Raw genomic sequence first — 20,247 nt, 5'->3', positions numbered from 1 at the left:
AGGGTCTGTATTGACCCACGACCTCCCGTATACCAAGCGAGAGAGTTAATCTCCTAGCCACCGTGGTGGTGGTGATGAGTGATGAGAGAGAGAAATAACTCCAAACGTACAGCAGCAAACATCCTCATGGTCTGTATTGACCCACGACCTCCCGTATACCAGGCGAGAGAGTTAACCTCCTAGCCACCGTAGTGGTGATGATGATGATGAGAGAGAGAAATAACTCCAAATGTACATCAGCAGACATCCTCAGGGTCTGTATTGACCCACGACCTCCCCTATACCAGGCGAGAGAGTTAACCTCGTAGCCACTGTAGTGGTGATGATGATGATGAGAGAGAGAGAAATAACTCCAAATGTACAGGAGCAGACATCCTCATGGTCTGTATTGACCCACGACCCCCCGTGTACCAGGCGAGAGAGTTAACCTCCTAGCCACCGTAGTGATGATGAGTGATGAGAGAGAGAGAAATAACTCCAAATGTACAGCAGCAGACATCATCAGGGTCTGTATTGACCCACGACCTCCATATACCAAGCGACAGAGTTAATCTCCTAGCCACCGTAGTGATGATGAGTGATGAGAGAGAGAGAAATAACTCCAAATGTACAGCAGCAGACATCCTCATGGTCTGTATTGAACCCACAACCCCCCGTGTACCAGGCGAGAGAGTTAACCTCCTAGCCACCGTAGTGATGATGATGGTGATGATGAGAGAGAGACAGACACTTTGCACCAATCCAAGCGGTCAATGCGTTGCCACAGAATCTCAAACAATGAGTCGACAACAACGCCGCCCCCCTCCCCCCACCCCCCCTCCCCCCACCTGGTTCGCAGCTGTTGAAGCGGCACGCGGTTTGACGGCCGCACCTGGCCGAAGCAATTAACCACTCAGTGAATTAAGGTGATGGGTTGGGGGGTTGGGCACCTGTAGCACAACGCGTGGCTGGGATAATGCAAATTAACACCACCACCACCACAATCATCTCGCGTCCAATGCTGATGTCATATCCCTGCACCACCATCACCACCACCGCCATCACCATCACCACCATCACCACCACCATCATCACGTGTGGAGAGGCAGAAGAGGGGAGGCGGTGGCGGTGGTGCAGAGAGGAGCTTACTCGAAAGACGGAGGAGGTGTGGAGGAAGGTGAAGTGAGGAGGAGAAAGGTGAGAAGGAGGAAGAGGAAGAGAAGGAAGAGGAGGGAGAGGAGGAGGGAGAGGAGCAGGAAGAGGAAGAGGAGAGAGGAAGAAGAGCAGGAAGAGGAGGAGGGAGAGGAGGAGGAAGAGGAGGAAGAGGATGAGGGAGAGGAGGAGGATGGGTGAACTGCATCTGCAGCGGCCCCACGCAGCAGGGAACTTTGTCCGCTACCTCCTCCTGCCCCTGCTGCTGCTGCCGCTGTGCGGAGTTCGTACTGCACCGGCCTCCTGCTGCCCCTGCTGCTGCTGCCCCTGCTGCTGCTGCCACTGCTGCCCCTGCTGCTGCTCCTGTTGCTGCCCCTGCTGCTGCTGCCCCTGCTGCTGCTGCCCCTGCTGCTGCTGCCCCTGCTGCTGCTTCTGCTGCCCCTGCTGCTGCTGCCCCTGCTGCTGCTTCTGCTGTTGCTCCTGCTGCTGCCCCTGCCCCTGCTGCCCCTGCCGCTGCTGCCCCTGCTGCTGCTTCTGCCCCTGCTGTTGCTCCTTACAATGTCCCCCCCTCACCTCCCTCACCTCCCCCCTCACCTCCTCCTCTCCTCTCCCTCCCCCCTCCCCCCCAGCAGTGCGACGCCTCTGGCGACTTCTCCCTGCAGGTGACTTCTCTCCAGGCCCTGCCCAGCGGGGGCGACGCTCTGCGTGGCTCCTTCCCCTCCTCCTTCGTGGTCCGCGTCTGCCTCGGGGAGGCGTCCCACGGGCTGAGGCCCTCGACGGGCCTCCGCCCGTGCCCCTTGGGCTCGGCCACCGCTCGCGGCGAAGGCGGTGCGGGGCTCCTCCTGTCAGTGGCCTTCGACTTCGCGTGGCCGGTGAGGGTGAGACGCTCACCTGGTGAGGGTGAGACGCTCACCTGGTGAGACGCTCACCTGGTGAGGGTGAGACGCTCACCTGGTGAGATGCTCACCTGGTGAGGGTGAGACGCTCACCTGGTGAGACGCTCACCTGGTGAGGGTGAGACGCTCGCCTGGTGAGGGTGAGACGCTCACCTGGTGAGACGCTCACCTGGTGAGATGCTCACCTGGTGGGGGTGAGACGCTCACCTGGTGAGGGTGAGACGCTCACCTGGTGGGGGTGAGACGCTCACCTGGTGAGGGTGAGATGCTCACCTGGTGAGGGTGAGACGCTCACCTGGTGAGGGTGAGACGCTCACCCGGTCGGGGTGAGACGCTCACCTGGTGGGGGTGAGACGCTCACCTGGAGACGGTGAGAAGCTCACCTGGTGGGGGTGAGACACTCACCTGGTGAGGGTGAGACGCTCACCTGGCGGGGGTTGTGGTAGTGGGAATTGTGGTGGTGGTTGTGGTGGCGGTTGTGGTGGTGGGGGTTGTGGTGGTGGTGGTTGTGGCAGTGGTGGGGATGGGAGTTGTGGTGGTGGTTGAGGTGGTGGGGGTTGTGGGGGTTGTGGCGGTGGTGGTGGTGGTGGTGGGGCTTGTGGTTGCCATTTGCGGTTTTGAGCTATCACGGGTGAAGGGTAACCTCCTTTGTATAACAATTCACAGCTTTCTCCAAGTAAGAGGGGAGGGGAGGGAGGCAGGGAGGGAGGGAGGGGAGGGAGGTAGGGAAGGAGGGAAGTGAGAGAGGGGAGGGAGTGCCGTGACCTCGCCGTGACCTCGCCATCAATGAGTGACTCATTGACGGTGAGCTTGAACTTTGCAGCTGTGGTGCTCGCTGGCTGTGGATGTGTGGGAACAGCACAACGGCACCGCGCCAGGTACGTGCGTGTGTGTACGTGTGTGTGTGTGTACTTGTGTGTGTGTACGTGTGCGTGTGTACATGTGCGTGTGTACGTGTGCGTGTGTACGTGTGTGTGTACGTGTGTACGTGTGTGCGTGTGTACGTGTGTGTGTACGTGTGTGTGTGTACGCGTGTGTGTGTACGTGTGTGTGTGGGGAGCGATAGTGTAGCGATTAGCGCGCTGCGCTATGAACCTGGCGACCCGGGTTCGATTCCCGCTCACGGCCAACACCAGTGACGATTATCTGAACCGGTCCCGGGCCTCCCCTAGGTCGACTCAGCCTCAAATGAGTACCTGGTGCGGTGTGTAAACATTGCCACTAGGGAGACAAAGGCGGTCGGGCGTGGTGCTGGCCACCCACCCCCTCGTGTACCGTTCCGGCCTTCATAGGTGCTCGCTAACAGCACTTGCCCCTACAGTCTGTTAAGGCTATATGGGGGATCTTTGTCTTTGTGTGTGTACGCGTGTGTGTACGTGCATATTGCTCACGTATGATGAGCGGTGGTGCAGTGGTTAGCTCACCGCGCTATTAAAATTCGCAGCCAATATTGATTTTTTTTTTAATGAATATAGTTTAAATATTTACGACCATATTTATTTAAATCTTCATATAACACGTATTTATTGTTCATATATTTATCTAGATATGTATTTACATAGTTACATAATACAGCAAAAAAATGTTACGTAAATATTCATGTAAATATTTCTATAAATATTCATGTAATATTTCTATACTCTTTGGTTCTTTTTGGTAAAGTCACGTAAAAAAACAACAAAAAATATTCATGTAAATATTTCAATAAATATTCGCACGCTTTTTATTTTGCACATTTTTATTTCGCTATTTATTTGAATCTTCACGCGACATCCTCCTCCTCCTCTTCCTCCACCCCCCCCCCCCCCCCCCCACACAGGAGGAGATCTCCGGCAGGTGACGCGAGCCGTCCACGTCATCGGCGACCGCCCCGGCGAGCCGTGGCGGACGCTGCACCACGCGGCCGCCGCCAACGCCACCGCCCTGGAGTACCGCGTCCGCGTGCGTTGCCACGCCGACTACTACGGCGCCGACTGCAAGCGGTGGTGCCGTCGCCGTGACGACCACTTCGGCCACAGCGAGTGCGACGCCCACGGACGCAAGGAGTGCATGCCGGGCTGGGCGGGGGAATATTGTGACAGAGGTGCGCTGGTGGTGGTGGTGTTGGTGGTAGTGGTGGTGGTGGCGGTGGTGGCGGTGGTGGTGGTGGAAGCGGTGGTGATGGTGGTAGCAGTGGTGGTAGCGGTGGTAGCGGTGGTGGTAGCGGTGGTAGCGGTGGTGGTGGCGGTGGTGGTGGCGGTGGTGGTGGAGGTGGTGGTGGTGGTGGCGGTGGTGGTGGCGGTGGTGGTGATGGTGGTGGCGGTGGTGGTGGCGGTGGTGGTGGTGGCGGTGGTGGTAGTTTTGGTGGTGGTAGCGGTGGTGGTAGCGGTGGTGGTAGCGGTGGTGGTGGTGGTAGCGGTGGTGGCGGTGTTGGTGGTGGTGGTAGTGGTGGTGGTAGCGGTGGTGGTAGCAGTGGTGACGTGAGGCCCTGATGAAGCACACACACACAACACAATCCTTGACACAAATAAACCCCCGACACCTCCCTCGCTGCTGCTGAGCTCGTCAAGGAGCAGGAACCACCACCACCACCACGCGAACTACGCTCATTCTCGCAGCAGCAGCGGCCTTCTGGAGCGTTCTTTCCTGCCGATATCTTGGGGAGCCGCTGGGAGGCCGTGCACTCTGAAACCGCCGCCCCGAATTGACGACCTCGTTGCTTTAGAAGCGAATTCTTTCTCAAGCTTGACGCGTAGGGAGCCTTTCACGACCGATATTTGTCATAACAAAGGTTTGTTGGTATCAGATTGTGTAAGTATCGATGTTGTGTCGTAACCCTCCACCACCCGACACAGCCAATCAGTAAGGGATTTGTAACGTCAACAAAATGCCAATTTGTTACTATTATAATGTAAAGTAATTTATAGTGTAGTGTATAGTGTCGTGTATAGTGTATAGTAGTATAGGGTATAGTAGTGTATAGTGTAGTAGTGTATAGTGTATAGTAGTGTTTAGTGTAGTGTAGTGTTTATTAGTGTATAGTAGTGTAGTGTATAGTGTAGTGTATAGTAGTGTATAGTATAGTGTAGTGTATAGTTGTGTAGTGTATAGTGTAGTGTATAGTGTAGTGTATATTGTGGTGTATAGTGGTGTATAGTAGTGTATAGTAGTGTGTGGTGTATAGTGTAGTGTATAGTGTAGTGTATAGTAGTGTATAGTGTAGTGTAAAGTGTAGTGTATAGTGTAGTGTATAGTAGTGTATGGTGTAGTGTATAGTGTAGTGTATAGTGTAGTAGTGTAGTGTATAGTTGTGTATAGTATAGAGTAGTGTATAGTTGTGTATAGTGTAGTGTATAGTTGTGTATAGTATAGTAGTGTAGTGTACAGTATAGTGTATAGTAGTGCAGTGTCTAGCGGTGCATAGTGTAGTGTATAGTCGTGTTTAATGTAATATATAGTGCAGTGTATAGTATATAGTGTAATGTATAGCAGTGTATAGTCGTGTAGTGTATATTAGTGTAGTGTATCGTGTAAAGTATTGTGTAAAGTATAGTGTAGTTTATAGTGTATAGTAGTGTGGTGTATAGTAGTGTATAGTATAGTGTACAGTAGTGTATAGTAGTGTAGTATATTGTAGTGTAAAGTATAGTGTAGTGTATAGTAGTGTGGTGTATAGTGTACAGTAGTGTAGTGTATAGTAGTGTAGTGTACAGTAGTGTAGTGTATAGTAGTGTGTAGTGTACAGCAGTGTAGTGTATAGTGTAGTGTACAGTAGTGTAGTGTATAATAGTGTAGTGTATAGTAGTGTAGTATATAGTGTAGTGGATATTATAGTGCAGTGTATAGTGTAGTGTATAGTGTAGTGTGTAGTGTATAGTAGTGTAGTGTATAGTAGTGTAGTGTATAGTATAGAGTATAGTAGTGTAGTGTATAGTATAGTGTATAGTAGTGTAGTATATTATAGTGTAGTGTATATTAGTGTAGTGTATAGTAGTGTAGTGTATAGTAGTGTAGTGTATAGTGTATTGTATAGTAGTGTAGTGTATAGTGTAGTGTATAGTAGTGTCTTATATTATAGTGTAGTGTATAGTAGTGTAGTGTATAGTGTATAGCAGTGTATATAGTAGTGTATAGTAGTGTAGTGTATAGTGTAGTGTATAGTTTAGTGTATAGTAGTGTAGTATATTATAGTGTAGTGTACAGTGTAGTGTATAGTAGTGTATTGTAGTGTAGTATATTATAGTGTAGTGTATAGTGTAGTGTATAGTGTAATGTATAGTATAGTGTATAGTAGTGTATAGTGCAGTGTATGGTAGTGTAGTATATTGTAGTGTAGTGTATAGTGTAGTGTATAGTAGTGTAGTATATTGTAGTGTAGTGTATAGTGTAGTGTATAGTAGTGAAGTGTATAGTAGTGTAGTATATTGTAGTGTAGTGTATATTGTAGTGTATAGTAGTGTAGTGTATAGTGTAGTATACGACATGAGCCCACCGGTGTGTTTGCAGAGTAAATCCACGACATTGACAATGTGTGTGAGCACCGTGACGTTTCGCCGTTACATCAACCAGCGGAATCGTCGCCGTGGTCGGGCGATTTGCCAGAATGGCGACGAATTTTCTCTTCGGCTTCCTGCCTCAGCAATTTGCAGGCCGGGCTGCGATTCGCTGCGTGGAGGCTGCGACGTCCCCGGACAATGCCGGTGAGCGAAACTTTGACGCCAACAACGCCGAAATGCACTCCCAGCGAGGCGTTGGACGACCTGCCGCTGAGCGCACCGACGTCGAGTGTCGAGTAGTGTAGTGTGTAGTGTAAAGTGTAGTATATAGTGTAGTGTATAGTGTAGTGTAAAGTATAGTGTAGTGTATAGTGTAGTGTATAGTGTAGTGTGTAGTGTATAGTAGTGTATAGTGTAGTGTGTAGTGTAGTGTATAGTGTAGTGTGTAGTGTAGTGTATAGTGTAGTGTATAGTAGTGTAGTGTATAGTGTAGTGTATAGTGTAGTGTATAGTGTAGTGTATAGTGTAGTGTGTTGTGTAGTGTATAGTGTAGTTTATAGTAGTGTAGTGTATAGTGTAGTGTATAGTGTAGTGTATAGTAGTGTATAGTGTAGTGTATAGTAGTGTATAGTGTAGTGTATAGTGTAGTGTAAAGTGTAGTGTATAGTGTAGTGTATAGTGTAATGTATAGTAGTGTATAGTGTAGTGTATAGTGTAGTGTATAGTAGTGTATAGTGTAGTGTATAGTAGTGTATAGTGTAGTGTATAGTGTAGTGTATAGTGTAGTGTGTAGTGTAGTGTATAGTGTAGTGTGTAGTGTAGTGTGTAGTGTATAGTGTAGTGTGCAGTGTAGTGGATAGTAGTGTAGTATATAGTGTAGTGTATAGTAGTGTATAGTAGTGTAGTGTATAGTAGTGTAGTGTATAGTAGTGTAGTGTGTAGTGTATAGTGTAGTGTATAGTAGTGTAGTGTATAGTGTATAGTAGTGTAGTGTATAGTGTATTGTGTAGTGTAGTGTATAGTGTAGTGTATAGTGTAGTGTATAGTGTAGTGTGTAGTGTAGTGTATAGTATAGTGTATAGTGTAGTGTATAGTGAAGGAATGAACAGGATTTGCATTTTTAAACCATTTGCAACCGTTCCCTGACGACGTCAGAGCTGCATTGTCTCGCAGCCACACCTGGCGATGTCCACGTGGGGTCTCGTCAGGGCCGTGGTGTCCAACAGGCCACAGTAGGCACCGTGGATGGGGGGAGGGAGGGAGTTGGGATGATGGAGGTACTAACACTGCCCACAGACTCAACACTACCCATAGACTCAACACTGCCCATACACTCAACACTGCACCATAGACTCAACACTGCCCACAGACACAACACTGCCCACAGACTCAACACTGCCCATAGACTAAACACTGCACCATAGACTCAACACTGCACATAGACTCAACACTGCACCATAGACTCAGCACTGCACCATAGACTCAACACTGCACCATAGACTTAACACTGCCCATAGACTCAACACTGCCCATAGACTCAACACTGCCCATAGACTCAACACTGCACCATTGACTCAACACCGCACCATAGACTCAACACTGCACCATAGACTCAACACTGCTCATAGACTCAACACTGCACCATAGACTCAACACTGCACCATAGACTCAACACTGCCCATAGACTCAACACTGCACATAGACTCAACACTGCACCATAGACTCAGCACTGCACCATAGACTCAACACTGCACCATAGACTTAACACTGCCCATAGACTCAACACTGCCCATAGACTCAACACTGCCCATAGACTCAACACTGCACCATTGACTCAACACCGCAACATAGACTCAACACTGCACCATAGACTCAACACTGCTCATAGACTCAACACTGCACCATAGACTCAACACTGCACCATAGGCTCAACACTGCCCATAGACTCAACACTACCCATAGACTCAACACTGCCCATAGACTCAACACTGCACCAGTGACTCAACACCGCACCATAGACTCAACACTGCACCATAGACTCAACACTGCACCATAGACTCAACACTGGACCATAGACTCAACACTGCCCACAGACTCAACACTGCCCATAGACTGAACACTGCCCATAGACTGAACACTGCCCATAGACTCAACACTGCACCATAGACTCAACACTGCCCATAGACTCAACACTGCACATAGACTCAACACTGCACCATAGGCTCAACACTGCCCATACACTTAACACTGCACCATAGACTCAACACTGCACCATAGACTCAACACTGCACCATAGACTCAACACTGCACCATAGACTCAACACTGCCCATAGACTCAACACTGCACCATAGACTCAACACTAACCATAGACTCAGCACTTCCCCATAGACTCAACACTACCCATAGACTCAACACTGCACCATAGACTCAACACTGCCCATAGACTCAAGACTGCCCATAGACTCAACACTACCCATAGACTAAACACTGCACCATAGACTAAACACTGCACCATAGACTCAACACTGCACCATAGACTCAACATTGCACCATAGACTCAGCACTGCACCATAGACTCAACACTACCTATAGACTCAGCACTGCACCATAGACTCAGCACTGCACCATAGACTCAACACTGCACCATAGACTCAGCACTGCACCATAGACTCAACACTGCACCATAGACTCAGCACTGCACCATAGACTCAACATTGCCCATAGACTCAACACTGCCCATAGACTCAACACTGCCCATAGACTCAACACTGCCCATAGACTCAACACTGCACCATTGACTCAACACCGCACCATAGACTCAACACTGCACCATTGACTCAACACCGCACCATAGACTCAACACCGCACCATAGACTCAACACTACCCATAGACTGAACACTGCACCATAGACTCAACACTGCACCATAGACTCAGCACTGCACCATAGACTCAACACTCGCCATAGATTCAACACTGCACCATACACTCAACACTGCACCATAGACTCAGCACTGCACCATAGACTCAGCACTGAACCCTAGACTCAACACTGCACCATAGACTCAACACTGCACCATAGACTCAACACTGCACCATAGTCTCAACACTGCACCATAGACTCAACACTGCCCATAGACTCAACACTGCACCATAGACTCAACACTGCCCATAGACTCAACACTGCACCATAGACTCAACACTGCACCATACACTCAACACTGCACCATAGACTCAGCACTGCACCATAGACTCAACACTAGCCATAGATTCAACACTGCACCATACACTCAACACTGCACCATAGACTCAGCACTGCACCATAGACTCAGCACTGAACCCTAGACTCAACACTGCACCATAGACTCAACACTGCCCATAGACTCAACACTGCACCATAGACTCAACACTGCCCATAGACTCAACACTGCACCATAGACTCAACACTGCCCATAGACTCAACACTGCACCATAGACTCAGCACTCCCCATAGACTCAACACTGCACGATAGACTCACCACTGCACCATAGACTCAGCACTACCCATAGACTCAGCACTGCACCATAGACTCAGCACTTCACCATAGACTCAACACTACCCATAGACTCAACACTGCACCATAGACTCAACACTGCACCATAGACTCAACACTGCACCATAGACTCAACACTGTACCATAGACTCAACACTACCCATAGACTGAACACTGCACCATAGACTCAACACTGCACCATAGACTCAGCACTGCCCATAGACTCAACACTGCACCATAGACTCAACACTGCACCATAGACTCAACACTGCCCCATAGACTCAACACTGCCCATAGACTCAACATTGCACCATAGACTCAGCACTGCACCATAGACTCAACACTGCACCATAGACTCAACACTGCACCATAGACTCAACACTGCACCATAGACTCAACACTGCACCATAGACTCAACACTGCACCATAGACTCAACACTGCACCATAGACTCAACACTGCACCAGACTCAAAACTGCCCCAAGGACTCAACACTGCCCATAGACTCAACACTGCACCATAAACTCAACACAGCACCATAGACTCAACACTGCCCATAGACTCAACACTGCACCATAGACTCAACATTGCACCATAGACTCAACACTGCACCATAGACTCAACACTGCACCATAGACTCAGCACTGCCCATAGACTCAACACTGCACCATAGACTCAACCATAGACTCAGCACTGCCCATAGACTCAACATTGCACCATAGACCCAACACTGCCCATAGACTCAACACTGCACCATAGACTCAACACTGCACCATAGACTCAACACAGCACCATAGACTCAACACTACACCATTGACTCAACACCGCACCATAGACTCAACACTGCACCATAGACACAACATTGCCCATAGACTCAACACTGCCCATAGACTCAACACTGCCCATAGACTCAACACTGCCCATAGACTCAACACTACACCATTGACTCAACACCGCACCATAGACTCAACACTGCACCATTGACTCAACACCGCACCATAGACTCAACACCGCACCATAGACTCAACACTGCACCATAGACTCAGCACCGGCCATAGACTCAACACTGCACCATAGACTCAACACTGCACCATAGACTTTGCACTGCCCATAGACTCAACACTGCACCATAGACTCAACACTGCCCATAGACTCAACACTGCACCATAGACTCAACAGTACCCATAGACTCAACACTGCCCATAGACTCAGCACTGCACCATAGACTCAACATTGCCCATAGACTCAACACTGCCCATAGACTCAGTACTGCACCATAGACTCAACACTGCACCATAGACTCAACACTGCACCATAGACTCAGCACTGCTCATAGACTCAACACTGCACCATAGACTCAACACTGCCCATAGACTCAACACTGCACCATAGACTCAACACTGCCCATAGACTCAACACTGCACCATAGACTCAACACTGCACCATAGACTCAACACTGCACCATAGACTCAGCACTGCACCATAGACTCAACACTAGCCATAGACTCAACACTGCACCATAGACTCAGCACTCCCCATAGACTCAACACTGCACCATAGACTCAATACTGCACCATAGACTCAGCACTACCCATAGACTCAGCACTGCACCAAAGACTCAGCACTGCACCATAGACTCAACACTACCCATAGACTCAACACTGCACCATAGACTCAACACTGCACCATAGACTCAACACTGCACCATAGACTCAACACTGTACCATAGACTCAACACTACCCATAGACTCAACACTGCACCATAGACTCAACACTGCACCATAGACTCAGCACTGCCCATAGACTCAACACTGCACCATAGACTCAACACTGCACCATAGACTCAACACTGCCCCATAGACTCAACACCGCCCATAGACTCAACATTGCACCATAGACTCAACACTGCACCATAGACTCAACACTGCACCATAGACTCGAACACTGCACCATAGACTCAACACTGCACCATAGACTCAACACTGTACCATAGACTCAACACTACCCAAAGACTCAACACTGCACCATAGACTCAACACTGCACCATAGACTCAGCACTGCCCATAGACTCAACACTGCACCATAGACTCAACACTGCACCATAGACTCAACACTGCCCCATAGACTCAACACCGCCCATAGACTCAACATTGCACCATAGACTCAACACTGCACCATAGACTCAACACTGCACCATAGACTCAACACTGCCCATAGACTCAACACTGCACCATAGACTCAGCACTGCCCGCGTGTCCGCAGGTGCCGCTCCGGGTGGCAGGGCGAGCTGTGCCAGCGCTGCGTCCCCTACCCAGGCTGTGGCCACGGCAGCTGCAGACAGCAGCCCTGGCGCTGCAGCTGTGACAGTGGCTGGGGAGGCCTCCTCTGTGACAAAGGTGCCACTACCGCACCCCCACCTCCCCCCTCCTCCCCCCCAGTCTCCCGGTGAATTTCCCGCCACTCGCTCCCCATCCAACGCTCGGATGTGTCCATCAATATTTACCTCTCGTCATCATCATCATCACCATCATCCGTGGTGGTGGTGATGTTGGTGATGATGGTGGTGATGGTGGGGGTGGTGATGGTGGTGGTGGTGATGGTGGTGGTGATAGTGGTGGTGGTGATGGTGGGGTGGTGGTGGTGGTGATGTTGGTGGTGGTGATGATGGTGGGGGTGGTGGTGGTGATGGTGGGGGTGGTGATGTTGGTGGTGTTGGTGGTGGTGGTGGTGATAGTGGTGATGATAGTGGTGGTGGTGTTGGTAGTGGTGGTGATAGTGGTGGTGGTGATGGTGGTGGTGATGGTGGTGGTGGTGTTGGTGGTGGTGGTGATAGTGGTGGTGGTGGTGATGGTGGTGGTGATAGTGGTGGTGGTGATGGTGGTGGTGATAGTGGTGGTGATGGTGGTGCTGGTGGTGGTTGTGGTGGTTGTGGTGGTTGTGGTGGTGGTGATGGTGATAGTCGTGATGGTGGTGGTGGTGTTGGTGGTGGTGGTGATAGTGGTGGTGATGGTGGTGCTGGTGGTGGTGGTGTTGGTGGTGGTTGTGGTGGTTGTGGTTGTGGTGGTTGTGGTGGTGGTGATGGTGATAGTCGTGATGGTGTTGGTGGTGGTGTTGGTGGTGGTGATGGTGGTGCTGCTGGTGGTGTTGGTGGTTATGGTGGTTGTGGTGGTGGTGTTGGTGGATGTGGTTGCTGTGGTGGTTGTGGATGTTACATCATGGGACCTCCTCTGCCAGTACCAAAATATGACAATAAGTTTTCCCCCTTTTTTTCTGGCAACAAAACAGCGGCGTTAAGATGTTAAAACACCACACTGTGAAACCTTTTACAAGGCATGACGTCACTGCACGAACCACAATGCCTTGCGGTTCAGAATGAACCTCTGGTCTAGAGGTCACCTCTGGTCTAGAGATCACCTCTGGTCTAGAGGTCACCTCTGGTCTGGAGGTCACCTCTGGTCTGGAGGTCACCTCTGGTCTAGAGGTCACATCTGGTCTAGAGGTCACCTCTGGTCTAGAGGTCACATCTGGTCTAGAGGTCACCTCTGGTCTAGAGGTCACCTCTGGTCTCACACCGTTTGAGACGAGGCTCTAAAGAAAGCCGTCTCTGGTGTGGACCAATCAGCTTCAAGGACAGCGCATCATCATCATCTACTATCAGATGATGTGTTTTGTTTGCATTCTGACCACAAGCATTTTGGTTAATGCAGTGACGTGATTCCTTGTAAAAGGGTTTCACAATTTGGTGTTTTAACATCTTAACGTCGCTGTTTTGCTGCCAGATAAAAGGGGGAAACCCAATTGTCACACGGTGGTGGATGTTGTTGTTGCCGTTCCCCTCCCTCGCTTCTCGCTAGATCTGAATTACTGCGCCAGCCACCAGCCGTGCTTGAATGGAGGCAGCTGCATCAACGCCAAGCCGGATGAGTTCACCTGCAACTGCCCCCAAGCGTATTCCGGCACGAGCTGCGAGATAGGTGAGTGTGTGGTGAGAGTGTGGTGAGTGTGGTGTGTGTGTGGTGAGTGTGTGTTGAGCGTGTGGTGAGTGTGTGGTGAGTGTGGTGAGTGTAGTGAGTGTGTGTGGTGTGTGTGGTGAGTGTGGTGAGTGTGGTGAGTGTGTCGTGAGTGTGTGGTGAGTGTGTGGTGAGTGTGGTGTGTGTGTGAGTGTGGTGAGTGTAGTGTGAGTCTGGTGAGTGTGGTGAGTGTGGTGTGTGTGTGTTGAGTGTAGTGAGTGTGGTGAGTGTAGTGAGTATGTGGTGAGTGTGGTGTGGTGAGTGTGGTGAGTGTTGTGAGTGTGTGGTGAGTGTGTAGTGAGTGTAGTGTGTGTTGTGAGTGTGTGGTGAATGTGGTGAGTGTGGTGAGTGTGTGGTGAGTGTGTGTTGAGCGTGTGGTGAGTGTGTGGTGAGTGTGGTGAGTGTAGTGAGTGTGTGTGGTGAGTGTAGTGTGTGTGGTGTGTGTGGTGAGTGTGTGTTGTGTGTGTGGTGAGTGTGGTGAGTGTGGTGAGTGTGTCGTGAGTGTGTGGTGAGTGTGTGGTGAGTGTGGTGTGTGTGTGTGAGTGTGGTGAGAGTAGTGTGAGTGTGGTGAGTGTGGTGAGTGTGGTGTGTGTGTTGAGTGTAGTGAGTGTGTGGTGAGTATGTGTGGTGAGTGTGGTGAGTGTAGTGAGTGTGTGGTGAGTGTGGTGTGTGTGTGTTGAGTGTGGTGAGTATGTGGTGAGTGTGTGGTGTGTGTGTGTGTGAATGTGGTGAGTGTAGTGTGAGTGTGGTGAGTGTGGTGAGTGTGGTGTGTGTGCGTTGAGTGTAGTGAGTGTGTGGTGAGTGTGTGTGGTGAGTGTGGTGAGTGTAGTGAGTGTGTGGTGAGTGTGGTGTGTGTGTGGTGAGTGTGGTGAGTGTGGTGAGTGTGTGGTGAGTGTGTGTGGTGAGTGTGGTGAGTGTAGTGATTGTGTGGTGAGTGTGGTGTGTGTGTGGTGAGTGTGGTGAGTGTGGTGAGTGTGTGGTGTGTGTGTGTTGAGTGTGGTGAGTGTGTGGTGAGTGTGTGGTGTGTGTGTGGTGAGTGTGGTGAGTGTAGTGTGAGTGTGGTGAGTGTGGTGTGTGTGTTGAGTGTAGTGAGTGTGTGGTGAGTGTGTGGTGAGTGTGTGGTGTGTGTGTGGTGAGTGTGGTGAGTGTAGTGAGTGTGGTGAGTGTGGTGTGTGTGTGGTGAGTCTGTTGAGTGTAGTGAGTGTGTGGTGAGTGTGGTGAGTGTTGTGTGTGTGTTGAGTGTGGTGAGTGTGTGGTGTGAGTGTGGTGAGTGTGTGGTGAGTGTGGTGAGTGTGTGGTGTGTGTGTGGTGAGTGTGGTGAGTGTGTGGTGTGTGTGTGGTGAGTGTGTGGTGTGTGTGTGGTGTGAGTGTGGTGTGTGTGTGGTGAGTGTGGTGAGCGTGTGGTGTGTGGTGTGAGTGTGGTGAGTGTGTGGTGTGTGTGGTGTGTGTGGTGAGTGTGGTGAGTGTGTGGTGGTGGTGGTGGCAGTGGTGGTGGTGGTGGTGGGGGTGGTGATAGTGGTGGTGATAGTGGTGGTGGTGGTGCTGATGGTGGTGATAGTGGTGGTGATAGTGGTAGTGATGGTGGTGGTGATGGTGGTGGTGATAGTGGTGGTGGTGGTGGTGATGGTGGTGGTGGTGATAGTGGTGGTGATAGTGGTGGTGATGGTGGTGGTGATGGTGGTGCTGGTGGTGATGGTGATGGTGGTGGTGATGGTGGTGGTGATAGTGGTGGTGATAGTGGTGGTCATAGTGGTGGTGATGGTGGTTGTGGTGGTTGTGGTGGTTGTGGTGGTGATGGTGATAGTCGTGATGGTGTTGGTGGTGGTGGTGGTGTTGGTGGTGGTGCTGGTGGTGGTGGTGTTGGTGGTGGTGGTTCTGGTTGTGGTGGTGGTGATTGTGGTGGTTGTGGTGGTGGTGTTGGTGGATGTGGTGGTGGTTGTTGTGGTTGTGGTGGTTGTGGATGTTACATCATGGGACCTCCTCTGCCAGTACCAAAATATGACATTAAGTTTTCCCCCTTTTTATCTGGCAACAAAACAGCGGCGTTAAGATGTTAAAACACCAAACTGTGAAACCTTTTACAAGGCATGATCTCACTGCACGAACCACAATGCCTTGCGGTTCAGAATGAACCTCTGGTCTAGAGGTCACCTCTGGTCTAGAGGTCACCTCTGGTCTGGAGGTCACCTCTGGGCTAGAGGTCAACTCTGGTCTGGAGGTCACCTCTGGTCTAGAGGTCACCTCTGGTCTGGAGGTCACCTCTGGTCTGGAGGTCACCTCTGGTCTAGAGATCACCTCTGGTCTAGAGGTCACAGCTGGTCTAGAGGTCACCTCTGGTCTAGAGGTCACCTCTGGTCTCACACCGTTTGAGACGAGGCTCTAAAGAAAGCCGTCTCTGGTGTGGACCAATCAGCTTCAAGGACAGCACATCATCATCATCTACTATCAGATGATGTGTTTTGTTTGCATTCTGACCACAAGCATTTTGGTTAATGCAGTGACGTGATTCCTTGTAAAAGGGTTTCACAATTTGGTGTTTTAACATCTTAACGTCGCTGTTTTGCTGCCAGATAAAAGGGGGAAACCCAATTGTCACACGGTGGTGGATGTTGTTGTTGCCGTTCCCCTCCCTCGCTTCTCGCTAGATCTGAATTACTGCGCCAGCCACCAGCCGTGCTTGAATGGAGGCAGCTGCATCAACGCCAAGCCAGATGAGTTCAGCTGCAACTGCCCCCAAGGGTATTCCGGCATGAGCTGCGAGATAGGTGAGTGTGTGGTGAGTGTGTGGTGTGTGTGTGCGGTGTGTGTGTGGTGAGTGTGGTGAGTGTGTCGTGAGTGTGTGGTGAGTGTGTGGTGAGTGTGGTGAGTGTGTGTTGAGTGTGGTGAGTGTGGTGAGTGTGTGTGTGTCGTGAGTGTGTGGTGAGTGTGTGGTGAGTGTGGTGTGTGTATGTTGAGTGTGGTGAGTGTAGTGAGTGTAGTGAGTGTGTGTGGTGAGTGTGGTGAGTGTGGTGAGTGTGTGTTGTGTTGTTGCCGATCCCCCCCATAGACTCATCACACAGAGACCCATAGACTCACCACACAGAGACCCATAGACTCATCACACACAGAGACCCATAGACTCACCACGCAGAGACCCATAGACTCATCACACAGAGACCCATAGACTCACCACGCAGAGACCCATAGACTCATCACACAGAGACCCATAGACTCACCACACAGAGACCCATAGACTCACCACACAGAGAACCATAGACTCATCACACAGAGACCCATAGACTCACCACGCAGAGACCCATAGACTCATCACACAGAGACCCATAGACTGACCACACAGAGACCCATAGACTCACCACACAGAGACCCATAGACTCACCACGCAGACACCCATAGACTCACCACACAGAGACCCATAGACTCATCACACAGAGACCCATAGACTCACCACACAGAGACCCATAGACTCATCACACAGAGACCCATAGACTCACCATACAGAGACCCATAGACTCATCACACAGAGACCCATAGACTCGTCACACAGAGACCCATAGACTCACCACACAGAGACCCATAGACTCATCACACAGAGACCCATAGACTCACCACACAGAGACCCATAGACTCATCACACAGAGACCCATAGACTCACCACAGAGACCCATAGACTCATCACACAGAGACCCGTAGACTCACCACACAGAGACCCATAGACTCATCACACAGAGACCCATAGACTCACCACACAGAGACCCATAGACTCACCACACAGAGACTCATAAACTCATCACACAGAGACCCATAGACTCATCACACAGAGACCCATAGACTCATCACACAGAGACCCATAGACTCACCACACAGAGACCCATAGACTCACCACACAGAGACTCATAAACTCATCACACAGAGACCCATAGACTCATCACACAGAGACCCATAGACTCACCACACAGAGACCCATAGACTCACCACACAGAGACTCATAGACTCATCACACAGAGACCCATAGACTCACCACACAGAGACCCATAGACTCATCACACAGAGACCCATAGACTCATCACACAGAGACCCATAGACTCACCACACAGAGACCCATAGACGTACCTACGGCCTTCCTGTGTTTTTTGTGCGCCATCAGGAGAGAAGGTGGACGATGACAACGACGATGACGACGACAACGAGGAGGTGGAGGAGGTGGAGGAGTGCAGCAGCGTTGACGGTGTTGGCTCCTCGTGTGAGTCCAGCGAGGGCGTCACGACCATCGACGGTGGCAGATTCGTCCCCCCGGCTTCCGCCGGCGTGGATGGTGAGGGGGGGGGGGTGACAGGGGACTGAGTAGTTGACCGGGGGGGGGGGGTGACAGGGGACTAAGTAGTTGACTGGGGGGGGGGGGGTGGTGACAGGGGACTGAGTAGTTGACCGTGATGGTGGTGACGTTGAGACTTAGGAACACACGGAGCTCTGGAACGTTACTTGTTCGTTAGTAGAGTTGTCCGCCTGCAATTGCATGGTACCTAAGTAGGGGAGTATTTGGAGTTTGTGGTCTCAATCCCCTTCCTCCCCCCCCTCCCTCCATCCCCCTCCCTCCCCCTCCCCTCCCCCAGGCTCCCTGCTGCCTGTGCTGCTCCCCCTTTCGCTGGCCGTCTGCCTGCTGAGCGGCCTGGCCGTAGGCCGCCGCTGCCGGCCGCGGTGTCTCAGGCGCCGGCCCAGGGAAGTTTCCTGGATATCTAACGACTTGGGCGGCGGCGGCGATGGCGGCGGTGGTGGCGGTAACACGGAGGGCGGTCGCTCCCCCAAACTTCCTCCCAAAGGCCCCGACGAGGTGCGCCTGGAGGCACGGGAGATGCCAAAGCTGGGAGAGCGACGGCTCCCACCGACGCCGGAATGGGGAGCGAAGTTCTCCAAGCTCGGGGGACTGGGAGCTGAAGACGTGAATGTTAATAACGTGTCGCGAGTGAAAATACACGCGGCCACGGAGAGACGAGAGGGGAAGGGGTCTGAGAGTGGGGGGAGTGGAGTGAGATGAGAGGGGAGAGGTAGGAGAGTGAGTGGAGTGGAGTGGAGTGAGAGGGAGAGGCAGGAGAGTGAGTGGAGTGAGATGAGAGGGAGAGGCAGGAGAGTGAGTGGAGGGGAGTGAGAGGGAGAGACAGGAGAGTGAGTGGAGGGGAGTGAGATGAGAGGGAGAGGCAGGAGAGTGAGGGGAGTGGAGTGAGATGAGAGGGGAGGGTCAGGAGAGTGAGTGGAGTGGAGTGAGATGAGAGGGAGAGGCAGGAAAGTGAGTGGAGTGAGATGAGAGGGAGAGGCAGGAGAGTGAGTGGAGTGGAGTGGGATGAGAGGGAGAGGCAGGAGAGTGAGTGGAGGGTAGTGGAGTGAGAGGGAGAGGCAGGAGAGTGCGTGGAGGGGAGTGGATTGAGAGGGAGAGGCAGGAGAGTGAGTGGAGAGGAGTGAGATGAGAGGAGAGTGGAGTGAGATGAGAGGTAGGTGAAGTGCATTTGTGAGCAATTTTTTTCTTAAATTGTCCAAGTAATTTCCTGTCACGCGACTGCCGCGTTCAATGCGACGATTTGTGGATCAAAAACGCGACAGAATTTACGATAAATGTGCGTTGATGAAGTGGCAAGCCAACCAGCGTCAAGGGGCGACCTAAATGTGGGGCTGGCGTTCTCGATCCACAAATCGCTTCAACGATAAAACATTAATGAATTAAAAACGTGACAGCTTCATCCGTACTCAAACACGAACATAGATCATCAATGTCGTGGCTTTAGCTCTCCAACACACAACTGGTGTGCCGTGCAGGTAACGAATTGGCACATTCTGTTTACGTGACGAACCTGACTAAATGGGCTGTCGGGTGGTGGCGGGTTTGAAGACATTCATATATCTACGCCATCTAACCAATAAAAAACCTCTGTTGTGTACCCCGGGTGTAAGATCTTTGTTAGCTCGCGCACATCCTCGGCATAATCAGGCAGGTCCTCACCGGGTTGGCGACGGCGTGCCTCTAAGGCTGCTTTTGCCTCCTCCTCATCGCGCGTACCGAAACGCAGATCAAGTCGGCGCATCAGCTCCTCTAGCTGTGTCTGCGCGCTTGCGGGTAGGGCTTCCACAAAATCGGCTGCCCGCCCATCCAGATTCATATTAAGTTGACGTAACGCCTGCGCGTCCGTCCACCCACTAATTTCCTTAGCCCCTAGG

The 20,247-nt window shown here is 51.2% G+C and overlaps 1 protein-coding gene across 1 annotated transcript; it reads left to right on the top strand.

Moving 5' to 3' along the window:
- Positions 1-1,087: 1,087 nt before the first annotated feature.
- LOC142922468 (protein jagged-2-like) lies at positions 1,088-19,970 on the top strand. Its single transcript, XM_076063276.1, has 10 exons — positions 1,088-1,414; positions 1,761-2,003; positions 2,851-2,905; positions 3,847-4,110; positions 6,646-6,706; positions 12,296-12,429; positions 13,888-14,007; positions 16,614-16,808; positions 18,188-18,355; positions 18,654-19,970. Exons 1-10 carry the CDS (start codon positions 1,307-1,309, stop codon positions 19,073-19,075), a joined length of 1,770 nt encoding a protein of 589 aa, XP_075919391.1. The 5' UTR covers positions 1,088-1,306; the 3' UTR covers positions 19,076-19,970.
- Positions 19,971-20,247: the final 277 nt, after the last annotated feature.

This window comes from Petromyzon marinus, unplaced genomic scaffold (genome assembly GCF_048934315.1).
Source record: "Petromyzon marinus isolate PM22_M1 ecotype Great Lakes invasive population unplaced genomic scaffold, UKy_Petmar_22M1.pri1.0 PM_G_Scaffold_98, whole genome shotgun sequence".
Taxonomy (NCBI): Eukaryota; Metazoa; Chordata; class Hyperoartia; order Petromyzontiformes; family Petromyzontidae; genus Petromyzon; species Petromyzon marinus.
The sequence above is the reverse complement of the archived record's forward strand: the minus strand, read 5'-3'. Positions and strand labels throughout refer to the sequence as shown.